Here is a 25,205-nt window from a genome sequence, read left to right on the forward strand (position 1 = left end):
AAACAAATCACAATGTAACCATTTCCCCATTAGCAAGAACTGGGACAAGTTCTGTTAATTGAAGTTACAGCAAAAAAAGTCTGTGCCCTACACTGGACGTGAGACGCCTCTGTTTGCTTACCTAGCAGAGAGAGATGCTCCTTTAGCCAAACTGGCAGAGCTCTCGCTTGCAAACAGATCACAGTATCAATCCACTAAGTTCTCCATATTGTATCAATACATTTGAGGATGCATTCCATCCTCTTAGAAGGTTGTGATCGCGGTTACTTCTTAAAAAGCCATTAAAATGGAGCAACTGGCAAATATCAGTCATCGATAACGGGGGAAGGGTTAATAATCATCATATAGTTTTCAGTAGATGGGTGGGATTCAAAACATCCTGAAATTACATAGATGATAGTATGTATATACCCGTGGTTCATATATGTGTGTGTGTGTGTATATGTGTATATATATATATATATATATATATATATATATATATATATATATATATATACACACACACACACACACACACACACACACACACATATACACACACACACACACATATATATATCAATTAAAAACAACGAATCAAAAACAGGTGAGGGTGACACATTCTTGAAGGTTACGGACAGAATGTAAAAAAAATGAAGAGATGAGTATCAGTGGGTGACAATCCAAGCGGATGGGCAGACAAAGAAAGATGGGAGGTAAGAAAACATGAAGGTGGAAGCTCATTACAAAAAAAGTGTTTTCCCAGAAACATGCAAGACAAGGGAGGTGGAGGAGTGGAAATATACTTGAAAGAAGCAGACGTACCATTAGTCGGATGCTTTGCAAACGACACAGAAAATCGCTTTACTGCCGGCATAGACAACAACTCTGAGGAAATAAAAAAGGTCACTAGAGTTACCATCTCTTTCACTCTGCACCTGCATGGGGGGAGGGGGGAGAGGAGAAGTAAACAGGGACAGTGTTCAAGGCACAAAGTCTGAGAGGAAAGGGGACAAGGATTCCTGGTTTAGTCAGGACTAAGAGGGGAGGAGGCAGGGAAGAGGGGAGGATGCCCAAACACGGACGCTGGGAAGGTTGAGATGCACAGTACTTAGAGAAAACTAAAATAATAATAATAATAATAATAATAATAATAATAATAATAATAATAATAATAATAATAATAATAATGATTGCCATGGGGAGGGAACGTCATTAGCCATTTGCTCTCAAACTAGAGAGCCAGATCAGTTTTATAGGAGCTTGGTCCCATAGAGAGGGAATCCCAGCAACATCTAGAAGATTGATTCTGTCACCCCATTGCCTGCCCCAGACAACATAAAACCCAGCCCGGAGAGTGCTGTCATTTCCATTCTCCACTCGAAATACCAGGCTTCTTAAAACTGAAAAAACAGCCATCCTCCAGTCCACAGCGGAGACATTTACATTCCCCACACTCTCAATCACCCCCACACTCGATCCCAGGCTTCTTACCCTCCCCCCTCCTCCCACCCAATGCAGAGAGGACCTGGATTAGAGTCCTGATCTGTAAGGTTTGTAATGCTTTCCTTCACATCCGATAAAACACCACACACACACACACACACACAAAACACAGAGCCTATGGTAAAGTATGTCTTGTAGTCTGTGTCAGCACACTTCTCCTAAAGAAAAAGAACAAGGTTTTGTGCTGAAGTCTGATAACGACAGGCTTTACCAACCTCAAACACAATATTGAATGGGATATTATAAAGCCAATGTGGGAGTGTGGCAATGTGCTCCGCCCCTGTGTGCATTTCTGTGTTGTATGTTGCGTGTGGTGTGTTAATGTTGGTGTATAGTCATTGGTACACGGGATATAAACGGGTCTGTGTTTCACGTGTATTTAAAAATGTATAATTGTATTTAAGCACGAGGTTGCACGTAATTAATTCACGTGCTGGGATTCAAGTGAATAATTAATTAGTAATTGAATCCCAGCACAACAGTATATATAGATGCACATTTCACTCACTCGGGGTTGGGTGTTTGTGAGTGGAGAACGGGTGAGAGAGAAGGAGAAATAAAAGCTAAAGTAAAGAATAACAATTGCTACAGCATGCTGGAAGTGCCAGCACGGTACTTGTTTAACGTTCGTCCGCTTGTTTTGTGTGTTAGTGCGTTTTGTTTGTCTTTTTATTTTGGCGTGAAGTGCCGTGTCCTGTTTTTTGTGTTCTCTTGTTTTGTTTATTAAATGCTGAGCACAACCAAGTGCTCAGCTTCACCAACCTCGCTGTCTCTGTCTGTCTGTTTCTTCCGGGTCTGACATGTCACCACTCAGCCAGCCTTGTGACAGGGAGGTTGTGTTTTTTTTTTTTTTTTTTTTGTTAAGGACATCACACAACCTGCATGGAGGTTTTCTAAAATGGCAGCTGCTGCGTAACAATATCCCATTGTGTCGGCACAGTGACCCCTAGTGGTAGGTGTGGTGAAGCATAGAAGAACTCGGCCCCAGTGAGCCAGCAGAATTGAAGAGCCACCACAGTTAACTGCAGCAGTGCTTGATTTATGTCAGTTTGATGTACAACAACTCCCCCCAATGGAGGAACCAAGAAACACACTGAAGGGCTACTATGACAGTCAAAATTATTATTATAAAAAAACAAAACCACCATCAAGACGGTATGATCTCTGATTCTGTATGCTAGTGATTCCATGCCAATTTGAAGAGGTGTTTCTCACTCACTGTATTTGCTGTGACCTCCCCCTATCCATGCAGGTTTGTCATCCTCTCCCTCCCCATGCAGAGGCAGTGTTGTTAGGTGTACAGTTTACAGGAGGTTTCATCCATGCCGGTTAGGTCATGTTGCCATAGCGCCAAAAATGATCAGCGTGTGTAACGCGACAGTCTGGCTCTAAATGCAAGGCAGTAAGAATGAGCGTGTGTAACGCGACAGTCTGCAAGGCAGCAAGAATGAGCGTGTGTAACGCGACAGTCTGCAAGGCAGTAAGAATGAGCGTGTGTAACGCGACAGTCTGCAAGGCAGTAAGAATGTAGGCAAGTCGAACCTTCACCTTTTGTATTTGGAGGGGATGTTTCGGACACCTGGTTGTTTCCTACAGTAATTACACTATCCTTTCCAGGTTGAGCAGTGCGTTCTGTTTAACCCTGCCCTTTCCAGGTTGAGCAGTGCGTTCTGTTTAACCCTGCCCTTTCCAGGTTGAGCAGTGCGTTCTGTTTAACCCTGCCCTTTCCAGGTTGAGCAGTGCATTCTGTTTAACCCTGCCCTTTCCAGGTTGAGCAATGTGTTTGTGGTTTCCTGGACGTTGCTGCCGATGCCGGTAAATCCAAATCAGGAACATTAACAATAATTCATATATAAAAGTACAACATGCCTCACAGCACAGACTAACACTACTAAACAAGTGTACCGACATGTTTAGAGACCCCAAAAACCAGTGACTGCCATTATTTAAAGCAGTTTTTCTCCACACTATGAATCTGGTTTCTTTTTCATCTGGCAGCACACCAAAGGCTGGGACAGTGTTGAGCATAGAAAAGTACTGCACTGCTGCAAGCGAGCCATTCATGAATTCCTTTGCTCATTGTGGATTACTCTGTATCACTAAGCAAGCTGGACAGAGAACAGACGAACGCACTGAGAGAATGGGAGGACACAATCCTTACATGGACGAACGCACTGAGAGAATGGGAGGACACAATCCTTACATGGACAAACGCACTGAGAGAATGGGAGGACACAATCCTTACATGGACGAACGCACTGAGAGAATGGGAGGACACAATCCTTACATGGACGAACGCACTGAGAGAATGGGAGGACACAATCCTTACATGGACGAACGCACTGAGAGAATGGGAGGACACAATCCTTACATGGACGAACGCACTGAGAGAATGGGAGGACACAATCCTTACATGGACGAACGCACTGAGAGAATGGGAGGACACAATCCTTACACTGTAACCAACATTAAGTTACCATACAGCAGCGCAGGATTGAGCAGAATTCATGACAGTGCTCTGCAGAACGACCTTGAGATGGACTTGACTTAAAGTTATAGGCAAGCCCTGCAGGGGTGTACAGTTCAGGATTTATTATTAGGTTTAGTAAATCACGTACTTATGATAATTGCAAAGCATCTATATATGCAGGGTATTCAAAGTTTACTTGTACTGATCCTTACAGTCCACGTCACTTTATAAAAATCATTTTGGTTGGTTTCATGTTGTATTACTAAATTTAAAAATAATATTTTCTACAAGAACTAGAACCAATTCCCCCCAATTAAAAAAAAAAAACATCCCAAAACCCCTGGCAAAGAAATAAGTGTGGGGACGTACCGTCTTTATAGGAGAGGCTGCCGGAGAATTTTTTGCGGTGTGTACGAGCGTAGTCCTGCAGGTTGGGGGCGCTAGAGGACCCCCCCAAGACAGTTGTACTGAAGAGCCCTGCGCATTGGGACCCTGTGTAGGAGAACGAGGAATATGGGGAGGGCGGGGGAGGAGGGTATATTAGTAACCACATCACAACATGCGGTTGGTTATTCACTCGGTGAATCAGCTTCAACGAGGATGAAGAGTTTACACCAGAACACACAGGCAGCATGGTTCAGTGCAGGAAATCCTGTCCAGGGGAAACCTGCCTTTTTATCCTCTCAATTTGAAGCATCTAAGACTTGACATCATTTTATAGGAAAAAGCAAATCAAATATCGACTACACCCAGGGGCCACACAAGCAATGCTGTTGAGTTGAGAGCCTCATTAAGATAAGGGGAGTTTTAAAAATGTAAAGCGAGGCTCAAGCATTCATTCACTGGAGGAACGGAGAGGCCGTCATTCTGAAGGCAAAGGAAAGTTCTGCTGTGCCTCACATACTATAAAACACTCACTATGTTAGTACGTCAGGCACAGCGATCACTACTATCCAAGTTCATTGTTTTACCCCCTCCAGGAGAATAGCAATTCCGATCTCATATCTTACAAGCCAATTCAGGGAAAACTTAAAAAAGTGAGAATCTCCCACGTGGAAATGTATGCAACTGCAAAGGTTTATAGTAAGACCTAATAAAACAACTGTAGCCTTTTATAAACATTCTACAAACCAGATCAGACACGTCTGTGACAAGTTACAGCAAGTAGAGAAAAACACATTGGCTGTCTGACGAAAACTTGATCCTGTGTTGATGGAAGTACAGAAAACATGACCGATGGTTCACCCGGACACATTACTTTACCAAACCGTAATGACAGGAATACTTTCATATAATTTCTGATAAAGTAAGAAGCACAGAGACCAAACAGATACAAACCTAAGCCACTCTGTTTCATTTCTGGAGACTGTCGGGAGTAGGAAGGGAAGAGGCGATAGCCCCCAGACTTGGAAGAAGAGGTTTCAGACAGAACCTGATGAGAAAAAAGCATGTTAGTGACACTCATCCCCCATCACAGCTGTAGATAGGGTAGATCACCCTGAGCAGTATCCTCTGTATGTGCATGGAAAAAGACAGTCTCCTCCAGATCCTGCAACGATCCTAACTTATAGCATAATTGGATAAGTTCTAAGTAAAAAAGGTTAGTGTGACTGACAGACAGACAGACCGACAGACATCAAATCGCTAAATATTTACTAAACAATGTCCTAGCGGCGTGTTATTGCAAATAGACATCCAGTTCTCTAGATAAAGTTATTAAGCCACTTTGCAATGTTGCTGTGTCTGTATTAAGCTGGGAATATGTTAAAACGTATGTCATCTTGAGGACTCTTTAATGACCCATGGCGGTGGTCGAAGAATCTTGATGCCCATCATTTGGTGTCTCCACCTCCCACGTTTCATTAAGCACCATGTAGATTCATATTGAAAGACTTGATTTGCTGGTTTGGTAACCCCACATACCTCCATGGAGCCAGCCTTGGGCGTACGGGTGAGTAGAGACTTCCTCTGGATGCCGATTGGCTCGGAAAGGGGCAGCGCCCGGTCCGGTTCGTCGTGGGACAGATCCTCTATGCTGCCAGGGTCTGTCTTCTTCTCCTCGTTCTGTCAGGGGCAGGACAGGAAGGGGCTGACATTAATATACAGCTTCTCCACTAAAACAGCACACTGTAGAACTGCATTCTGTTTCATCTCTGCCGACTTGTTAAACCTCTCTGGACCGGTATCACCATTATTTAAAAAAAAAAAAAAAAAAAAAAAAAAAAAAAAAACACACAACACAACACACTAAGCCCTGTTTCTTTGAGAACGACTAAATGTCCACTTCCATTAGACTATAATCAGACAATTTGTTGTTTAAATTTTTTTGGTTAGAAAGCTCAAAGTGACATAAAATCACACAGCCGAGTTGCCTTCCTTGCATCCCAGGTGTGCTGTTCCACAGTAACAAATGATTGAAAGCCAGTATTCATAATCCCCCCCCCCCCCCCCCGGGTAGACTTGCCTCAGCTGAGGCGGGGCGGAACCCAAACCCCATGGGTGCGTTCTCCTCCTCCTCACACCCCTTCACCCCGGGGCTGAAGTGCAGCTCCACATGGAATCGCTCCTCCGACGAGGGGTCCTGCACAACAGCACACGATGGCTTAATGACTAGCAGAGGCAGACGTGGCTCGCCACAAACCACAAGACTGAACTGCTGCTAAAAGACAGAGGACTGTCGCTCCGATATACCTTGTTGTTATCCTCATAGATCATGATGACGATCTGGGTCATGTAGTTGAGCTCCGAGACAGCGCCCAGGTAATCCATCGCTCTCTTCCACTGCTGGTCATTGAGCTCCTGTCAGAGACACAGGGCCAGGCAGAGATGTACTACTACACAGAGCCACTTAGCATTGGAATGCTGCCATATTCTTTTTTCATTTATTCATAAACATGCAGCCCGATTCAATTACAGCCAAGTTTATGGGAAGTATTCAGTTACAAGCAAATAAACTTGCCTTTCTGACACTTTTTGTAAATGAACTAATCAGGCATGCCCCTGCCTCTACCAGCATTATGGGGGTCAACTACAAGCTGTGCAGTAGCAGAAGGAAGCAAAACAAAAACTGTAAATAACTGCAAAGCAGGAGATCTCTTTTAGCAAACCTCTGCTAGCACCAACGCCAACCTCAAGAGAGTGCACGCTTACATCCAGAAGACCCCCGTAGCGGAAGACACTGAGCAGGGAGTGCACGTGGCTCTCACTGGTGAAATAGAGCCGTGTCCGCACGTGACGGCCCGGTGACATCACTCCACGGGAGTACCTGAAACACCAATCACAGGAGTCTGTCAGAGCCCCACCCATATTCTTTTTTTCCCACCAATCTGCACCATATCAAGACTTGATTTTGTTGTTCGAGTGAAGTTGCATCTGCGATATACAGGGAATAGGAATGAAGGTAACTATTTTGCTTAACACAACAGTAATAGGCTATTCCACAAATCAGCCATTTTTGCTAGAAAAGTTATTGAGCATGAAAAATAATGGCGCAATATTACAGAACACAAACAGTAGAATATTAAAACATTAGATATTAAATATTTGAATTATGTAGATGATGATAAATGATACAGAGAGTAGCAGGTTGGCAGATGTCTAGGTATAGAGAGAGAGAGAGGGGGGAGCAGGCACTCACAGAGGGTGCAGCTTGTTGACAGACTCGTCCTCATGTGTCCTCTGCATGTCCAGCTGGATCTTCTTGATGAGCGGGAGGCAGTATGTGTAGGCAATGTCCAGCTTCTCCTCCTTGTCGATGCCATACTCCTGCGAAAAGGAGGAGGGGAGGCAAGGCATGAGCAAATCACTAAAAGAGCTGCACATTCACAATGGCTTACACTGGTGGTGTCTCCTCTCAGCAGAACATGTCTAAATCTGCTCCACCACTGAAGTGTCCTACTCCCCAATTCAGTAGTAGGGCGAGAAGTTCATTAGTCTCGCTCCACTGCCTACTCAGAGATGCTTCGTGCTGAAAAAAGCAGACCGAATTAGTTGTGTCCCTCCTCCTTCCAGTCTCTAATTCTTTGCTGTTTGCATTCAACGTATTTCAGCGCATTCATAAAGTATGGAACAGTAACAGACTATGATTCGGTAGGATGCAAATGTGTCGATAATACATTATTTGAAAGGTCTTGGTGTCTCCCAGTGCTACAACCTGCGGGATGATGATATCAGCCAGCGCTTTGGACAGCCTGAAGAGCTCCAGCGTGTCCTCCAGCCCCAGGGAGCTGTTGTGCTGCACGTCGTACTTGATGCAGTCATAGATGTCGGGGATCTTGCTGATATCGTATCGGCCGCTCTTCATGCGGAAATCTCGCTCCAGCTTGGACCAGCGCTGCAGCATCAGCTCCAGAGTCTCACTGTGGTACAGCTGCAGATCTGAGAGGTGGAAGGGAGGCTAGACAATGCATTTCTAATGCCTACCGAACTTCCTAAAAGGTATGCGATAATTGAAGACAAAATATACAGAAGGGACAACCACTCTCAAGCTGCATTCAAGTAAGACTCATTTTAAAAATAGCAAAAACAACTGATCATATTTTGCCAACCATTAATATCTCTGATGCACCAAAATGGGTCTAGGGTACCAAACCCTATAGCTACATGCAAAAGCACATTGCTTAACATCAACATCTATCAAAAAAAGAACATTAGGAGGTACACTATTTACAAATGCCATCTACATACAGGGAATGGAATCTGAAAAGAACAGGAAGCTTCACATCACACATTCATCCCCCATCGTTTACCTGCAGACTTGGGGTCCTCGAGCCTCGTGCGGATCTGGGATGTGAGGCTCTGGATGAGTGCATAGACTCGGTCACAGGTCTGCACTGGGTTCCCAACAAGCTTCATGGAGTTCAGCACAGAGGAGCTGCCAGTGGGGGCCAGCTGCAAAAAGTGCAAAACATGTGTCTCCATATACAGTGCCTCTGCAGGAAACATATGGTTTTGTAATTTATTTATTATTTGTTACATCTAAACCTCACCCCTATCTTTTACTACATTACAATGCACTACACCAGTTGGTTTCAAAGACCCTGATTAGCACTAAACTAAACTCAGCTCCCATGAAATCATCAACAGCCCATCCTTTACATTCATGCATACTGAGGACAATTATTATTATTTTTTTTTTTTCTGGGCTTTGTATAGAAGTGATTATTAATACAAAAAAAATAAATAAAAAAGTCTCACAAAACAAGCATTTTACAGAAATTCCAGCCCTGGCTGTATAACTGAGCAGTTACCCTATCGAAGTCCTCCTCGGTGAAGTCCTGGTCCTTCTGCATGATCTCGTGGAGCCGCGCCTTCACCCGATGCTGGCAGCCGCTGAGCGAGTCGCGGTCACTGTCCAGCAGCCCGTTCATGTTAGCACTCTTCACCATCTGGACCAGGATGGGGGTCAGCTCCCCCTCCAGAGCCAGCAGCCCCTGCAACACAGACAGAGCCCGGCAAGGTCACTCTCCACAAACAAGGACCTCAGCCTAAATTTCTAGCTTCACAAATGAAAAACTAGCTCTGGTGCAGTCGGGATTATATATATATTATATATATATATATATATAAATATATATATATATGGTTTACCTTGGCAAAGGCTGCGGCTGTCATCTGCACCCTCCCCTCGTCAGAGGCGTAGATCTTGAGGTCGTGTCGGTAGGTGCTGTGCAACCTGAGCAGCCCACAGCCTGGAAAGCCTGCATAGTCACCTAGTGAGAACAGCACAGCGTTAGTGTCGCTCTGCACAGGGCGCTGCAGCCTGTGGACTGGGACACCCGCAATGCTCACCTACAGATCAAAATGAAACAGCGTTAGTCCATACGCTATTTTATAGCCCCGAGTCTAAACTTAGCCGTCTAAAATGCTTGTTTAAAGGCCACAAGGCGTACCCAGATCTATCCAGAGTTAGCCCTTATAAAAAAAGTTTCTGTAACATGTATTATAAGGCAAGAACACATTAAAAAATGTTCAGTCATTGTTAACAAAAAACAAAACCATAAAAGAAAGAAAAAAAAAGTAGCTTGCATGCTCACGTCCATTATGATCAAACCCTAACGCAGAAAAAGAGCCAGCCAGTCAGAGCTCAGGAATCCATCCTTTACATCCAGCAGTCTGAGAAATAGTATTAGCAGACAGCAGGATACAATAAAGGGGGACCTTCAGATACCTCCTCTTTGTTTATATAAAAAAAAAAAAAAAACAAACAACACATTATTTCAAATCTGTAACAGAGGCCCAGACCAAATCAAAACTTTAACAACCCACTAATCTCTCTTAACAAAACTGTATTTAATAGTGTTTTCTTTTTTTTTTGTATCTTCTATTCATAAAAAGAAAACGCTATCAAATACAGTTTTGTTACGTGCGATTAGCGGGTTGTCAAAGTTTTGATTTGGTCCCAGCCAAATCAAAACTTTGAGTTTACAAAAAAAGTCTCTAGGAGTTTGTAGCTGAACGGGTATCGAGTATCTGCGAAATCAAGTGTACAATCCAGAGGCTGTGCTTTTTGAACAGTATGGGTCTCGCTCTGAACTTCTTTCAGCTACAGGGGGCAACACGTATGGGAAGAGTAATCTCAGAGTCAAGAATCAAATTCCAACATCTATCCAGTTCCTGGAGATTTATTGAGGCTATAGTAACAGCAACAGGGGGGCATTGAGCCAACATAACTTATTCTGCACCAAGAATAATACAATTCAAAGAAATCCCAATAAAAGGAATCCCAAAAAGGACAGACACCAAGAGGAGGAAGATATTTCTGCACACCCAGAGTTGTTAGTCCAATGGATGTGTTAGGGTGCAGCAGGGGGAGTTTAGTGGGGTGAAGGCAGCAAGGCTACGGGCCAGAGTTAATACGAAGAGGAAAGGTTTCCAAAGCCCTTCTTACCACAGTCAATAGGAGACTCGCAGCCAAGGGCTCTGCCGCTACCATCTAGTTAACGAGTCAAAAAGGCAAGAGGGAAGAGAAGGATTAAAAGGAAACGGCCACTTCAGACTGCAACACCCTTTAACACAAAGACGACCACTGCAGGATCACCAACACCACTGTCTGGAAAGATCACATTTCACTGTTCATGCTAACCTGTGAAAATAAGCTGCGCTCTTAAAGAAACACCTCCAACAGCGGGAGTTTGGTTTTTTATATACATTTCTTATTTCTGTCTTGCTGTCTTCTCCCCCATGCATATTAGAAACGTGGATTACAGGTTTAATTTCAAGGAATTGTTTAGCCACAGTGTATAGGTGGCAAGCTCAGGTGAGGTGTGTCTTATTAAACCAGGACTGGCTGAAATTGCTGTGCAATGGGAGCCTTATTTCCGTCCGTGCTGTGCTTCGAGGAATGCAGTAACTGTGTGTCAGCTGGCTCGTACCTTGCCCTCCTGGGTACATGCACCTGAATGCTCTGCCCAGCTCCTCTGCTTGTACTCTGCCAGCTGGGGTCAGCTCCCCTCCCCACTTCAAAACAAGCAACAGAGACGGACCCTCCTTCCGGGAATCTGAAGTAGAAGACAATACATTATTCTCTGAATTATCAACAGTGCTTTAGAGTATTCTGTATGGGGTGGGTAACCTTTAAAACAGTACTAGGTATCTTTAATGATGTCTAATCCAGGAAAAAGTCAGCACTAACGCCACATTGTTATGGGAGATATTAGATATCACAAACACACACAGACACATACCTTCCTCCTCACTGGAGGTTTTGGGTTGCCCGTGAGGCAGATAGGTTAGCTGCACCTTCCTGTTTATCCCAGAGAAATGGCCGTACCTGCAAACAGCAGCAAGAACATGTTAAATCTGGAATGCCTCAACATTTCTCAAACCCTTGTGCACACAACAGATACTGTGCTTCATACTTACTAACTAAGCATGAACTCAAAACGCTTAGTAAAATCAGGCAAATTATGAACTGTCTAGGAGTGTTTCTGGTAGTGCCAAGGCAGATGTGAATTATGACCTTGCTTTAACTATGAGAAAGAAGCAACATGCAGTATATGGGGAGAACAGATTTAATGTATTCAGACAGCATTACAAGAAGTAGTATTTTGAATTGAAACTGTGGCGATGTCGCCTGCAAGGATTCCCCACTACAGTGTGTTTTTGAGGCTGACAACGCTACTTGGTGGAGCGTCACCACTGTACAGCTCAGCATGGAAATGTTCAGGATGCTCTTTGCTAGTTTTTCATGTTGCTGTGATTTCGATTCAACCACTCAGTACAATACAAGTAGCAGAGATAAAACAAAATTGCACATTAGAAAAACAGGCAAGTATGTAAGACAATGCAGAACAGACAAGCAGAGACCCCACTCGAGATTAAAAAACAACAGTACAACATTATCAGCACGGCACACTGGGGGGGGGGGGGGCTGGGGGTAAACCTCAGCCAGTCGACACGGCAAGACAGGAAGACATGGCACAGCACAAAGGATTTCATTGATTTGAACAGAACTGCACAGTGAGGCCAGTGAGGGACCCTAAAACATTCACTGACAACCCAGGGGGTTAGAAGGTGACTGGTAAGGATTAGACAGCAAGTACAGGGCGACAGGTTGCTGTTCCGACGGAAGTTAAGTGGTTGATTGGTTGGGATTATAATGCCAATAACAAAAAGACAAAACCTTTTACTCCTGTCAAAAACAACAGGGGTGAGGAGAGAGTACTGATAGTCATTCACGCTCGACTGCCTTCAGAAACAGAAAGGAAGAGAGGAAAAAAGAAATAAAGACGCAAGAATTGTCGACACAGTCCGACACTACACTTTAATGCACAGTGAAGAATGAGAATGGAAACAGTCAGCCAGCTCTAAGGAAATGCACAACACACACGAAGCATGGAGGACTAGGAACAGGAAAAAAGTACCTAGTGGCAGCACGTCTGTAAAACATGACATCACATTAGCAAGCACATTACAGTCAAATTGCAAAGCCAGTGTGGTAAACTGGCATAAGCAACAAAGTGTAGTTAATCATAGTAATGGTGAAGTGGACCTAGCCTGCAGTCGTCTGTATTGTGCTATACTTTCCGATAGGACTCTTTCGCTATTCCCAATCCCATTCATAAGAAATAAATAATAATAATAATTCTGACACTTACATCTCCAGCACAGTTTTCAGCTGCTCCAGTTTGGATTTCTTCTCCTCGATCTCGCAGTCGTTGTGCTGGCCCAGTTCAGCTAACAGCTGCCGAGCGATGTCCAGCACCTCCTGAAGAAGGAACAGAAGGTATGAATGCGTGGTTGTGGTGGACAAGGCCATGGTGGAGCACCGAGGATGATCTTTATACCCTATGAGCGGCTGCACCACCCCTCCCTCGCCTGTCCAGTCTCACCTGCAACTGTTTTGGCTTCTTCAGCTTCAGTTTCCCAGTCTTGTACCCCTCGTACTTCTCAAACAGATCGAAGAACCTGAAAGAAAGCCACACGTGAACAGAATTCATTTTGGACAGAAAGCAAAATAAAACTGGGGGATTGTTTTAGTGTAAAGCCCAAAAAAAGGAAACGCAAATCATTTTCATTTATTTATATTTATATATATATACATATATACATATATACATACACACACACACAGGTACATGTGAGAAATAACTAATAATCTGTAAAGCTTATTAACCCTTTCAGTCCTGAAGTATTTTTGTCAAGCTGAAGAAGGAACTCCTTTGAGTATATATGATAACAGGATAAATACACACAACCTCAGAGTGGGACCTAGGAGTCCCGTGAGGCTCCAGCGTGATTTCCGATGGCACTTGTTAACATACGGTGCTAAGATAAGACAGCACCTTGGAGGTCCCGCCAGGACTAAAACCCACCACATCTGAAGAGAATTAAAACAACTCACATTGGGTTCCTGACTTCCATCTTCATTTTCTGTTTGGGGGTTCGATCTCCATGTCGAATGATTGCAATAACACAGCGCAGCTCCATCCTGAGGGAGGAGACACGAATCAGCACATCCTGCCTTGTATTTACAGCATCTCTCCAATGATGGGACACATCCTACTATTAGTTAAACATGCAGTCTTGGACCCTGTATGTAACCACCCAGCTGCTTTCCCTATTGACTGATAAGATACTTTAAAAACCCAAAGACACTCCTGGAAGGCAAGGCAAGTAAATTGAGAACTTAATGCCGTACCAAACGGCATGTTTTTAAAAGAAAACACATTTGCAACAGTGTGTATTTATTTAAAGAGACGCGTACAGGAGAACGGATGTGTACGACAGCTAGGGTTTATGAAACGACTGTGTTAGATCCAATCCCTTTCAATACACCGCGACCCCTCCCCATCCCCGGTGCTGCTACTCACATGGTTCCTGATGTGGTGGGGACAATAGGAATATCCTCCGCTTCCGTAGGGATGGACCAGGGAATGTGGAACTGGGGAGCCAGCTCCCGCATCATTATATTCCTGACAGGAAGAAGCAGCAGCAGGGTTTTGTTTCCAAATCCAAATATGATGGCAATCTCACCTCCCATTTCATTATTTTTATTTACATTAACATGTTTTGTTTTTGATTTTTTAAAGAGGGACTAACCAAGTATGTTCACTGATGGCGTGGCACATCCTGTCGTATGCATATTGTGACTTAAATTTCTATACCCACAGCGAAACAAAGCTGTCCCGCCACACACGCATGCAGAGCATGTGCAGCCTGTACAGCTCCTTCCCCAGAGAAAGAGAGCCACACATACCCTAAGATCTTGGCACAGTCGTCATAGTACTTCATGGAGTTCTTCACAAAGCTGAACCCGTTCACATCGCAGACGTAAGAGTGATCGTTGGCACGCAGCAGGTCAAACCCGCACACCGTTTGCTGTGACCAGGACATGTGGCGGGACAATCAGAACCAGTTAGCAAACAAACAAAAAACACAACTGAAGAGCACTACTGCTAGATAACTGTACAGGGCCGCTGAAAGCATGAACCAGCGACATCAATGCAGAATGGAGTGCATTACTGATATGATTGCAATTAAATACAAAGACATTATCTTCATACCTTTATTACAAGAGTAAATATTAAATTCATAATAAAAAAAACAATTGACTCACTTTAAACGCCATGCAGACCTTGCGAGCAACAAGTTTCTCCATGGCAGTGAGCATGACAGGGTAGCGGATCTCCTTCCCTTCACTGTCTCGTTCCACCTTTCCATCCAGTGCAGGAGACTTGCGCGCCTCTGCATGGGCATAGTCAGGCCCCACTGTGTACACCTGGCAATGAGAAGCACCCCCCAAGAAAAACACCCATACAATTAGCATTACAAAAGACTACTCACTATAGTCCAGGTTTCATTAGAAACACTGACTTCCTTTGTATTTTGTGTTCAGACTACACATAGATCTTGATGATGCTGCAGTGTATTTAAGCAGAGTGATCCGGCAGTACTGTACCTTCACGTCAGTCCCGTCGGTGGGCATGAATTCCTCGTAGATGTAGGAGCCGGTCTTCCTCACGCTGCTCTCTGGAGAATACACACTGCTGCGGCTCCCGATCTACACAGGAACGAGCACACGCTGCATGTTAATGCATTAGAGATAGGGGATCACAAATAAAACATACAAGCAACATCGTTTGGAGGGAATTAAATGTTTTATTTTACCCAATAATAATATTGTAAATCAAATATAATATTTCCATCAATAACCTGGGACAGACAAGCTGTTGGAGAGAACAATATTGCTCTTAGTGGTGAAAGACAGCTAGACACTGAGCGAGAGGCGACCAGGAACATGAGTGAGTGACAGCGAGAGCCCCAGCAGACGCCAGGGAGAGCCCACCTTTCTGAAGAGCCGCTGGCTGCCTCCCCCGGCGGAGGTGGGGTAGTAGATGTACACATTGTGGTCTTCAGCACTGACTGGCTTCTCCACAAAGGGCTTCTGGAAAACCTCTCCATTCACCTCCACATGGTCCTCTCCTTCAACCAGGTTACACTCTGAGCAGGAAAATACAGGGAGCGAGATTCACAGCAATGCCCCAGGCATGTCTCAGCGAATCATTTTATCCACTGCTTTCATGCATTCACTTTTTAAAAGGCACAGGTAAAAAATAAAATATTGGAAGGGACACCAAAATAAATCTCGGATTACAGTGAACAGCACTGACCTTCTGGTTTGTCTGGGTCCCGGTTTAGTACGGCATAGCGTGGCAAGTCAATCCCTTCTTCCTGCAAGATCCGGTACACCTCCCTCCTGCAGAGAGGGGGGGGGGGGGGGGGGTCAAATAATTAAATAAAAGGGATACCAAACCGTTCACACGTAACACAACACAAACGTGACAGGCAGGAGATCGAGACGGAAGTTGAAGTTGATACGTCGGGACAGTAGCAAAATTCATAGGTTTAAAAAACTTTCAATTGTAAGCACAACTCGCTTTCGCTTTCCTATAGCCATTTTACACATTTTACATTAGCGCTGCAGAACAGCTTGCTCGTGGCAGATAAACGGTTGGGGAGGACATGTGACGGGCAGATACACGACGGATTATAGAGTAGCCTCTATACCAATATACCTGGTGGAGTCCCAGTCCCTTAGCTCTAATCACTATGCCACACTGCCCCTCGGTCGCTTAGCCTCAACCATTAGGCCACACTGCAATCTAGTCCCTCAGCTCTGACAAGCAGGCAACACTAGCACTGCGTGATGCTGGAGTCCAGTACCTGTCCTGAATGAAGTACTGCATATTCAGGTCATTGATGAGAAGTGGGTTCCTCAGTTTTGCGTAACTCACTGCTTTGTCCAGAGGGAAGCCTGCATACATACAAATAATAATAATAATAATAATAATAATAGATCTACACATCCTTTTCACAAAAAGCAAACATGAAGATGACCGTGTAAAGTATATTTGGTATTTTCCTTCAATCTGTGTGCTGCTGCAACTGGAAGATGACCCACACAATTTCAAGTATTGGTTTGGGTACTTTGCCCAAGAAGGTAATCTCTGCATGCTGTGGTTCCATCAGCAGAGCAGGGAAAACAGAATCCAGTTTTGCAAACAAACACATGACCCTACCTTTGGAGTGGAAGGAGATGAGGCAGTCGCACAGCGGCCAGTTGTCGACGGGCTCGTTGAGAATCACGTCCTCGGGGAAGATCACCACAGTGATGTACTCGAACTTACAGAGCCGCTCCAAGATCTGAGTCATCGGCTTCGACTTGGACTTCTTCGTCATGGAACAGATCCCCACCACAATCTGTCTCTCCGGGGGCTGAGAGGGGAGAAGAAGAAGAAGAAGGACCATGGTTCAGTTCCCAAGAGCAACCCGAACCAAGAAGAACTCAACATGAACCAACCACATTCCAAACTGCTGCCCATCACTCCAGCTACTCACACAGACTACCTTCCACATGTCAGCCTACCGCTCCAACCACCGAGCTACCTTCCACACTCCAGCTCAGTACTCTAACCACTGAGCCACTTACACCCACTACCTTCCACACTGAACCCTAGAACTCAATCCACGTGCAACTCCAATGGACTGTGTTTCAACCTGCAGCCCAGCACTCTAACCACTGGGCTTCTCAGATCCTGTTGGCATGAAAGACAGGCAATTGATTTTTTGATTAATTCCAAAGTCAATCACAAATCCATTTCCGCACAATTCCCAGAGAATTACAGGATTAGGAGAGGTTACAACCCCCGTAACTGTCTGCTCCCATTAATCCCAATTAAAGACACATGGAGCAATTTCTCTCAAGTGAACTTTAATCCCTCAGTTTCCAAGAAGAAAACCATCACTGGTGTGATGACCGAGGAGCCAAAATAGTGTGGGAGAGGATCTGAATATCCAGAACGGACAAGTAATAGAAAAAAGCAGCCCTGCGTTACCCCTCATGCTCCTGATGTTCCCTCTGATGCTTTAAGGATTAAAGAGCACACACATGACAGTCACCCTTTCCTGATTGTATGTTTTCTTTCAATGCACTTGCTTTTCAGATTCAGAAGGTTACTGCTTTCCAGACCCCTGACATCCTTATTTCTTCCTTAACCTTGATATACAGACTGCAATGTCTAGACAGCGACAGTAGCACACATGAAAACGAGAACACAACAAAATAGGGAAAACAACATTACAGAAATAAAATAAACACATGCATCCCCCGGAACATCAAAAATAAGCAAGGACGCCATTTAATGTTCATTTTCATGCACTCCTCCCCTCCCCTCCCCTTCCCTCCCCTTCCATTTCATTCTGCCTCATTTCTCACCGAATCTCCCTTTTCCTTGTTCTCACACACCTTCATGTCTGTCCCAATACTCCCTCTCCTGTGCTTTTATTCCCTTCTCACCTCCTAGTTCTCCTCCCTCTTCTCCTGCTCCCATCCCATTCCTCTCTCCTGATTTCTCATAAAACTGTACCTAATGCACTGTCCTGTACCCTCATGTCTTCCCTCTCTAACCCCCATCTCACTCTCCCCACAGTCTCTCTCACTATGTCTCCTCCAGCCTGCTCATACTCCCCCCATGCCCCCCTTTCTCACCGTGTCCTCCTCTTCACTGCACTCGTACAGCTCCACGTCTGTCCTCATGCTTGCAGTGTCCCCCAGGCTCTCGCTCTCATCGTCCTCGCAGCCCACGAAGAATCTGGGAGCGGCGCGCTGGCTCTCGCCGGGGCTGCTGGGCGCTGACATCACAGCCCACCGCGGCAACTGTCAGCGTCCCGCCGCGCCATCGCACGCCAACTCACAGTGGGGGAGGAGCGCGGGCACGAGGCCTGGCCGAGACACAACAGCCAACGAGAGAGCTGCGATCGGGAATTACTCGATTTGAAAAACTACGAAAACGAAAGGGCAGGAGAAACGAGGGTTAAAAGCCCCACAGCCAGGAAGAGAAGGGCGGGCTGGAGGAGGCAGGCTTTAACAGGGGTTGTAATTAGGCGATTTTCTGACTCAGCAGTCTCTTCTCACGTAAGCAAGCTTCTTTGCCAGGAATATAAAAAAGAAATCCCCAGGGTTTTGCTCAAGAGTAAAGAACCCTGGAACTCGCTGCACCAACCACCATCACAGGCTCTCGATGTTCCCGAACCTGCAAGGGGAACAAAATATATTATATATGTCACAGGTCTGAAATGTTTAACTCAGACTACATTCACACGTCTTATTTTCAGTGAAGTTCTACTGGGGATACTACAAGTTGCAGCAACAGCAAGTTACAACAAATATACCTACAGTCGATGAAAAATACCAATTAAAAAAAACAAAGCCACACATGAATCATGAAGATAATAACAGCACTTCAGAATTCAAGCGTACTCTCTTTTTTTTTTATCCAAATGGTTGCAAATACTGTATAAAGGAAATTCCACATTTAGGATTTTGAAAGCCGTGGCTCAAAGCCCAGGGAACAGGAGCTGTTGCTGTAGCGTGACTGAGATTTGACTGTCTTTCACCACGGCTATCCAAACAGATGAGCAATGTGAAACTGAAGGCGCTTCGTCTGCCAAAACCCATCATTACATAACAGAATAGCTCCTGGTTTAAGAGCATGAGGAGTGATCCACATCGTCTCCAGATAATGATCCAGTGCAGACAGGGAGAATCCTGCTTCACAACAACGGCATTCCCCCTCAGAAAAAAAAAAAACAATACGACTTAACCCTTTCAACCCTCAGGACACCTACAAAAAAAAAACTGTGTAAGATTAAAAGGGCCTCAAGACTGTACTGGATTAGCCATCAATGCCAATGTAATGCCAAGTCTAAGACCCCCGGTGCATCAGCACAATATATTCTGGGCTTGTCATTAGTGTGGTACTGCACACTATTCATGGAATGCCCCAAAACCACATGGTTCAAACACGTACACAACAACTGATAGCCACATGAGCATTCAAAACACTCAATGCTAGCGTGAAGATTTTAGCCCACAAAAAAAAAAAACACAACTGTTGACTCCTATTGCATAACTTTTTGATGTGATGGTTTAACCCCTCTCCCCCTTGTAATTAAAATAAATACACAAGCAGCTCTTTCCCTAAATAAGTACTGTATTCATGTAATTGAAGCCTTGCTTGAAAACAAGTTAAAGCAGGATCTCATCATACATGTAAATATAGTATTCATGACATGATGGTGGGTGCTCCTCCTTACCTGTAGTTTTAGATTTAATCTGCTACACAGTGCTACAAGTGTTCTACACAGTTAGTTCACTTTTGCAAGTCTACACCAAACGTTACCTAAGAAAGTCGCTTGTTTTGAATTTATTTGGGGCGTTGCGCTGGATTGTGGAACATCGTCAATGCGTGACGTGTTGCTGAAGTTTCTCTTTATAATAGCGCAGCTCCGAACCACAACAATGACCACCCTGTTTCAAGAGAAAAGCTTGATTCTTGATTTAACTCCCAAAAGAACACTGACAAAAACAAATTCAGCACAGGGAGGGAAACTGTCTTTCAGAGCAAAGCGAATGGGTTTGAAATGGTAAGAGAATATAAACAAATTAACCAAGTAGCAGAGAAACATGGACTAGAACAAAAGTATCTCAAGTATTGTAACTAGTTCTGAAACATGGCTGGAGGATAAAACAAACAAAGTCACAGAAAAGGTCATTTTTGATGCAACAATTCATTGAATAATCAATTATTGACCATTGTGGCTTTTTTTTTTTTTTTTTTGAGCCTCAAATCTATTTACAACCTTGGTTCCCTATGTCCCAGCCCTGCACTACTGAACCAACCAACCAACCAACCCCCATTTCAACCTCAGAGAGCAGGCAGCACCATGACCAAGCCCTGCACTACTGAACCAACCGACCCCCATTTCAACCTCAGAGAGCAGGAAGCACCATGACCCAGCCCTGCACTACTGAACCAACCAACCCCCATTTCAACCTCAGAGAGCAGGCAGCACCATGACCCAACCCTGCACTACTGAACCAACCAACCAACCAACCAGCTTCTGCTCAGTGCATGGGTGGACAAAGACATAATTTCCATGCACACGGGTCAACAAATCATGGCGTTCCCACCCCTGCAGACACTAAAAACATTACACATGGTATTCCTGGCTGTGCGCAGACAGACAGACAGACAGACAGACAAAAGGTTAAGTCTCACGTTTCATTGTCTTGGGTCTTGAATCCCCTGCACTGTCAGCTATCTCACTTTTCACTGGCACGAACAATCTGATCATTTATGCTCAGTATAAAAGCAGATACAATTCCATACCTCCAAAGGTCAAACTGCTCGTAACAGAGGATCTCAGAATAGCAGGGTGCGGTGGACTGCCTGAGTAAAGGTCACTTGCACATTATCACAATGTGATCAACTAAACTAGGAGCCTGTCTAGTTTGCTTTAAGCTTGCTGCTGATGTGGTTAGTTTTTACAAATCCCACACAGTTAGCCTGAGAAGCAAGCACTTTAACCAGCCTAAAAACCTCCCCTATTGTGATCTACTGAATGGCTACAGAAAGATTGATGTGGTCAAGATTCAGTGACTTTCGTAATAGAAAAGTGTGACATTACAAATGTGAGTATATAAAGGCTGTTCTTCTTACTACTGTTTAAATGTTGCCCTCCATAATGTATTTAATGAAGACCACTGCTCTAATTCACAAGTCCTACCTGTGTGGCATGGATCTTCAGGAGTATGGCTGTCGGTCTGCCTTCTCACTCTTCAGTCCAGGCAGGGTCATATTATCAATCAGCTCAGGTGAGGAGCTAGCACTGCTGGGTACAGGAGACACCTACTCCAGCTCAAACCAGATGCAGCCCCTATGTACTGTACAGTATGTAGGGCAAACCTTTTCAGGGCAACATAGCAGGCTAATTACAGGCATTAGCGTGATCTATTTCATTCTCTTCATTACACTTGCTCCAAATCGTGTCATCTTCTCCACATTCAGCCAGTTCAGCTGTACAGATGCAAAACAATCAAGCGCTTTGTTGAATCAACACAATGTAAGAGAAACCTGCAAAGCTTGGTGAAATTATAACCAGCTCTCAAAAAAAAAAAAAGATGGTCAGCAATGAACTTAGCCCTGGCTATTAGAGCAAAACATTTTCTGTGCTCTGGAAGTGTTCTGAGCTGCTATCAGAAGTTAATGATGGATCCAGGTTAACTTACTGTACTGGAGTTTTGAAATGTATTCAAATTGCTCTACTTGTGATAAGATCACTGCTCTCTTCTACTTTGCTGTTTCATTACACAAGCATACTAGGAGTTTTATCTGAGTTCAGAGTCCAAAGATTTTCTAGGAATCTATTTTTTATTTTATTACCAGAACATCATTAGCTTTAAAAGAATTGGCACTCCTGCACTGGATCATAAAAGGTGAATATTCCCAGTGTGATTTGAACACAGCAAATTAACACCACTAAATATAATACAAAATACAATGAAGGTGTTCACCTAACATCAGGTTGACTAGTTTCATGGTGTCAGTAATTCGATCCGTCTTTGTTCAGACAATTGAAATCCGCCCTTACATGCTTGCTGGGTTTCAGTGCTCTATCTCACAGCAGCCAGGGGACCTGCCCTGCTGACTGATCCCTGCTAGATAGACTGACCATTCCGATCAATCCCCTCTCACTACAGCTGTCTTCTGCGCTGGCAAGAAAGCACTGCTGCCTTAAAAGTATACAAGGCAGAGATGGGAGGAAGGCTGTGGGGCCTCAGCGCAGTTACCTCATGCCAGGAATGCAATGCTCCTGTTTCCTCTAAGATCCACGCTGAGGTCTTGGCTTCGAAAATAACCCACTGCAACCCCCCCCCCAGAAAACTGCCCTTCCTCCATAGTGCCAAAAAGTCACCTTCCAGAAAATAAATATCCATGACACAAAACAAGTAGGACAGTGACAGGGTCAGATAGCACACGACCAGGTGGGCTAAGGAATCCTCACAAAGGCGTCATGTGCAAATGAATCACTTTTGCATACTGTACATTTGCCTACAGTCTGAACACTTCACAGGCACCTGGTTAGACAGTACTGGGTCTCACAACCATACCCGGTGGTGTTGGGTTACACTGGGGACCCGATACCCACTGGAAATATTACAGCCCAACAGTATTTAAATAATTAAAAGTCAAGCCAGAACAATCACAAAACTATTTTAGATGCAGTAACAGCATAACACGCTACTGCTAGAAACCCTAGAAGGTCGTTTGCCTGGCTCTTATCTCTGCAGCTGTTTTGGGGGGAGGACTGACTGCAGTACGCAGGTCTCCATCCTCTCTAACAATGGGACTGAGGTGCTATGGTGTTGGGGGATTATGACCTGTAACAAAATGTGTGCGAGAATCGATCATGTTAAACGTGTATTTGTCTACTGTGTTTCCTCGGTCTCTCTTGAAAAACAAGCCAGATGTGCCAACTTATAGAGGTTTTCCTGGTGTGTATGGGTAAAATATGAATAAAAGCGAGCAGTGCTGCTAGTTTGAGTGGGAGAGAGGCTCCGCTCGGCAGCACGGGGTTAGGATGCACCAATGCCAGTCTCATCTAAACGCGTTAATCGAAACGCCAGTTAACCGATTGGCTGCCGGACTTATTTTTTTAATTAGGTGGCGATTCGACCACTAAATTATTTTATGGGGCTCAGTGTTTGCAACGCAAAGAATGCGTTACAAAGAGTGGATGACGGTTATATATCCCTGTAATATAATAATCAAACTCCAGTCCCACAGCTTACCAGACCAGTACAGTACGGCAGCTACCTGACTTGTGTGTATAACAAACCTGAGGAACCTGTTGTCTAAGTCGATAGAGTTCATCCATTACAATGTGAAGCTAAAACAAGCTAGGAAGCGACTTGCGTTTTCCAGAAAGCGCTTGCACCCGGAACACAGCTGCCAATCAAACGTTAAAAAAACAACAATGCGTTGTTTGTTTTGTTGCGCTTTTACTTACAGACTGTATGACTTTATGTTCGCTTCCTCCTCTCTGACAGCTCCTCGCGTAAACTACCCTGCCTGGCGGACAATCGAATATTAGGGCGGGGTTATTTTTGATCAGTTTGTTTATTGACCAACAGGAGAGCAGGATTTGCCTGTTAGACCCGCCCATTTAGGTCAAGAAAGAACCGTGGATGCCGTGGGGGCAGTTTCCTGTACAAGGAAAGATTGAGCCGCTATGACTTTACTACAGAGACATCTGCTGGCGGAAGGGAAGTAGTGCAGTCATAGGTCCAAATGGTAATGCAAAACAGCTTATAACCAACACATATCCAAACGTTCCGTCTCTGCACTGGAACTCGGAGTACAGTGATTCAGCGTCGCCTTTAGCTCTAGTCATTTTCAGATATTTCTGTTGACATTAGTGCCTATACAGAAGCTGAAAAGGTCAACAGTTGGTTAGATTGCATCCTCCAAAATAAAAAAAATACAAAAGAAAGCATAGTAGTTAGAGAGCTGGGCTGCAGTGTTTTATTTATTATTATTTATTTCTTAGCAGACACCCTTATCCAGGGCGACTTACAATTGTTACAAGATATCAAATTAATTTTACATACAATTACCCATTTATACAGTTGGGTTTTTACTGGAGCTCAGTGGTTAGAGAGCTGGGCTGCAGTGTGGAAGGTAGTGGGTTTCAGTAGCTCAGTGGTTAGAGAGCTGGGCTGCAGTGTGGAAGGTAGTGGGTTTCAGTAGCTCAGTGGTTAGAGAGCTGGGCTGCAGTGTGGAAGGTAGTGGGTTTCAGTAGCTCAGCAGTTTTATCTGCAGTGTGGAAGTGAGTTTGAGTAGCACCCTCATTAGGGTGCTGTGATAAATAGCAGAAGGTTGTGCATTGAATATGATGTTTGTGGAGAGAGTGCTTTATGGGGGGGGGGGGGGTCACAGTGTGCTTCTGTGCATCCTATGAAAAGAGTTTTCATAAACCGGGTGCAAGGCAGCCTGCACTAACACACTAACAAGGCTCTTCATTCAGGTACTGAGGCTGTTACATATACACACACACTCACACACACACACACACACACACACACACACACACACTCAGACACACACATACACACACACACACACTCACACACACTCACTCACACGCACACACACTTCCAAATGTACATACACTACTCTCCCAAACACTTATTTACATGCATGTATAAACACACGCACACACATGCTCATATACATGTAGTGGATTGAATCTCTTTTTTTTATTTTCCTTGTAAACAATTGGACAAGGGCTGCCTTCTGTTAAAGCAGAGTGCCCAGAAAACTAATCTATGAGAGAATATAATAGATTAAAACCAAGTCTTGTAACATTGACCGTGATTATGTGGGGCACTTCAGTCTTGGTG

General features: G+C 44.3%; 1 protein-coding gene across 9 annotated transcripts in view; it reads right to left on the minus strand.

The window, feature by feature from the left end:
- LOC117428127 (inositol hexakisphosphate and diphosphoinositol-pentakisphosphate kinase 2-like) overlaps positions 1-23,939 on the minus strand; it is a 30,482-nt gene extending 6,543 nt beyond the window's left edge. The window contains exons 1-28 of one of the 9 annotated variants that reach the window (XM_058995378.1): positions 23,813-23,939; positions 18,450-18,993; positions 16,981-17,176; positions 16,625-16,715; positions 16,072-16,157; positions 15,747-15,901; positions 15,360-15,461; positions 15,018-15,179; positions 14,658-14,779; positions 14,272-14,373; positions 13,803-13,889; positions 13,291-13,366; positions 13,057-13,166; positions 11,644-11,729; positions 11,332-11,457; positions 10,848-10,892; positions 9,548-9,669; positions 9,208-9,390; positions 8,707-8,848; positions 8,112-8,335; positions 7,596-7,723; positions 7,109-7,223; positions 6,650-6,757; positions 6,423-6,539; positions 5,882-6,022; positions 5,297-5,390; positions 4,328-4,450; positions 808-870 (exon numbers count right to left, since the gene is read on the minus strand). In XM_058995378.1, coding sequence (XP_058851361.1) covers positions 808-870; positions 4,328-4,450; positions 5,297-5,390; positions 5,882-6,022; positions 6,423-6,539; positions 6,650-6,757; positions 7,109-7,223; positions 7,596-7,723; positions 8,112-8,335; positions 8,707-8,848; positions 9,208-9,390; positions 9,548-9,669; positions 10,848-10,892; positions 11,332-11,457; positions 11,644-11,729; positions 13,057-13,166; positions 13,291-13,366; positions 13,803-13,889; positions 14,272-14,373; positions 14,658-14,779; positions 15,018-15,179; positions 15,360-15,461; positions 15,747-15,901; positions 16,072-16,157; positions 16,625-16,715; positions 16,981-17,176; positions 18,450-18,599 — 3,256 coding nt within the window. In that variant the 5' untranslated portion in view covers positions 18,600-18,993; positions 23,813-23,939. Of the gene's footprint in view, positions 1-807; positions 871-4,327; positions 4,451-5,296; positions 5,391-5,881; positions 6,023-6,422; positions 6,540-6,649; positions 6,758-7,108; positions 7,224-7,595; positions 7,724-8,111; positions 8,336-8,706; positions 8,849-9,207; positions 9,391-9,547; positions 9,670-10,847; positions 10,893-11,331; positions 11,458-11,643; positions 11,730-13,056; positions 13,167-13,290; positions 13,367-13,802; positions 13,890-14,271; positions 14,374-14,657; positions 14,780-15,017; positions 15,180-15,359; positions 15,462-15,746; positions 15,902-16,071; positions 16,158-16,624; positions 16,716-16,980; positions 17,177-18,449; positions 18,994-21,529; positions 21,789-23,812 lie in introns of those variants that run through there. The other 8 variants (XM_034046762.3, XM_058995379.1, XM_058995380.1 and 5 more) reach the window with 8 other exon arrangements.
- Between the last annotated feature and the right edge of the window lie 1,266 nt (positions 23,940-25,205).

This window comes from Acipenser ruthenus, chromosome 21, assembly GCF_902713425.1.
Source record: "Acipenser ruthenus chromosome 21, fAciRut3.2 maternal haplotype, whole genome shotgun sequence".
NCBI lineage: Eukaryota > Metazoa > Chordata > Actinopteri > Acipenseriformes > Acipenseridae > Acipenser > Acipenser ruthenus.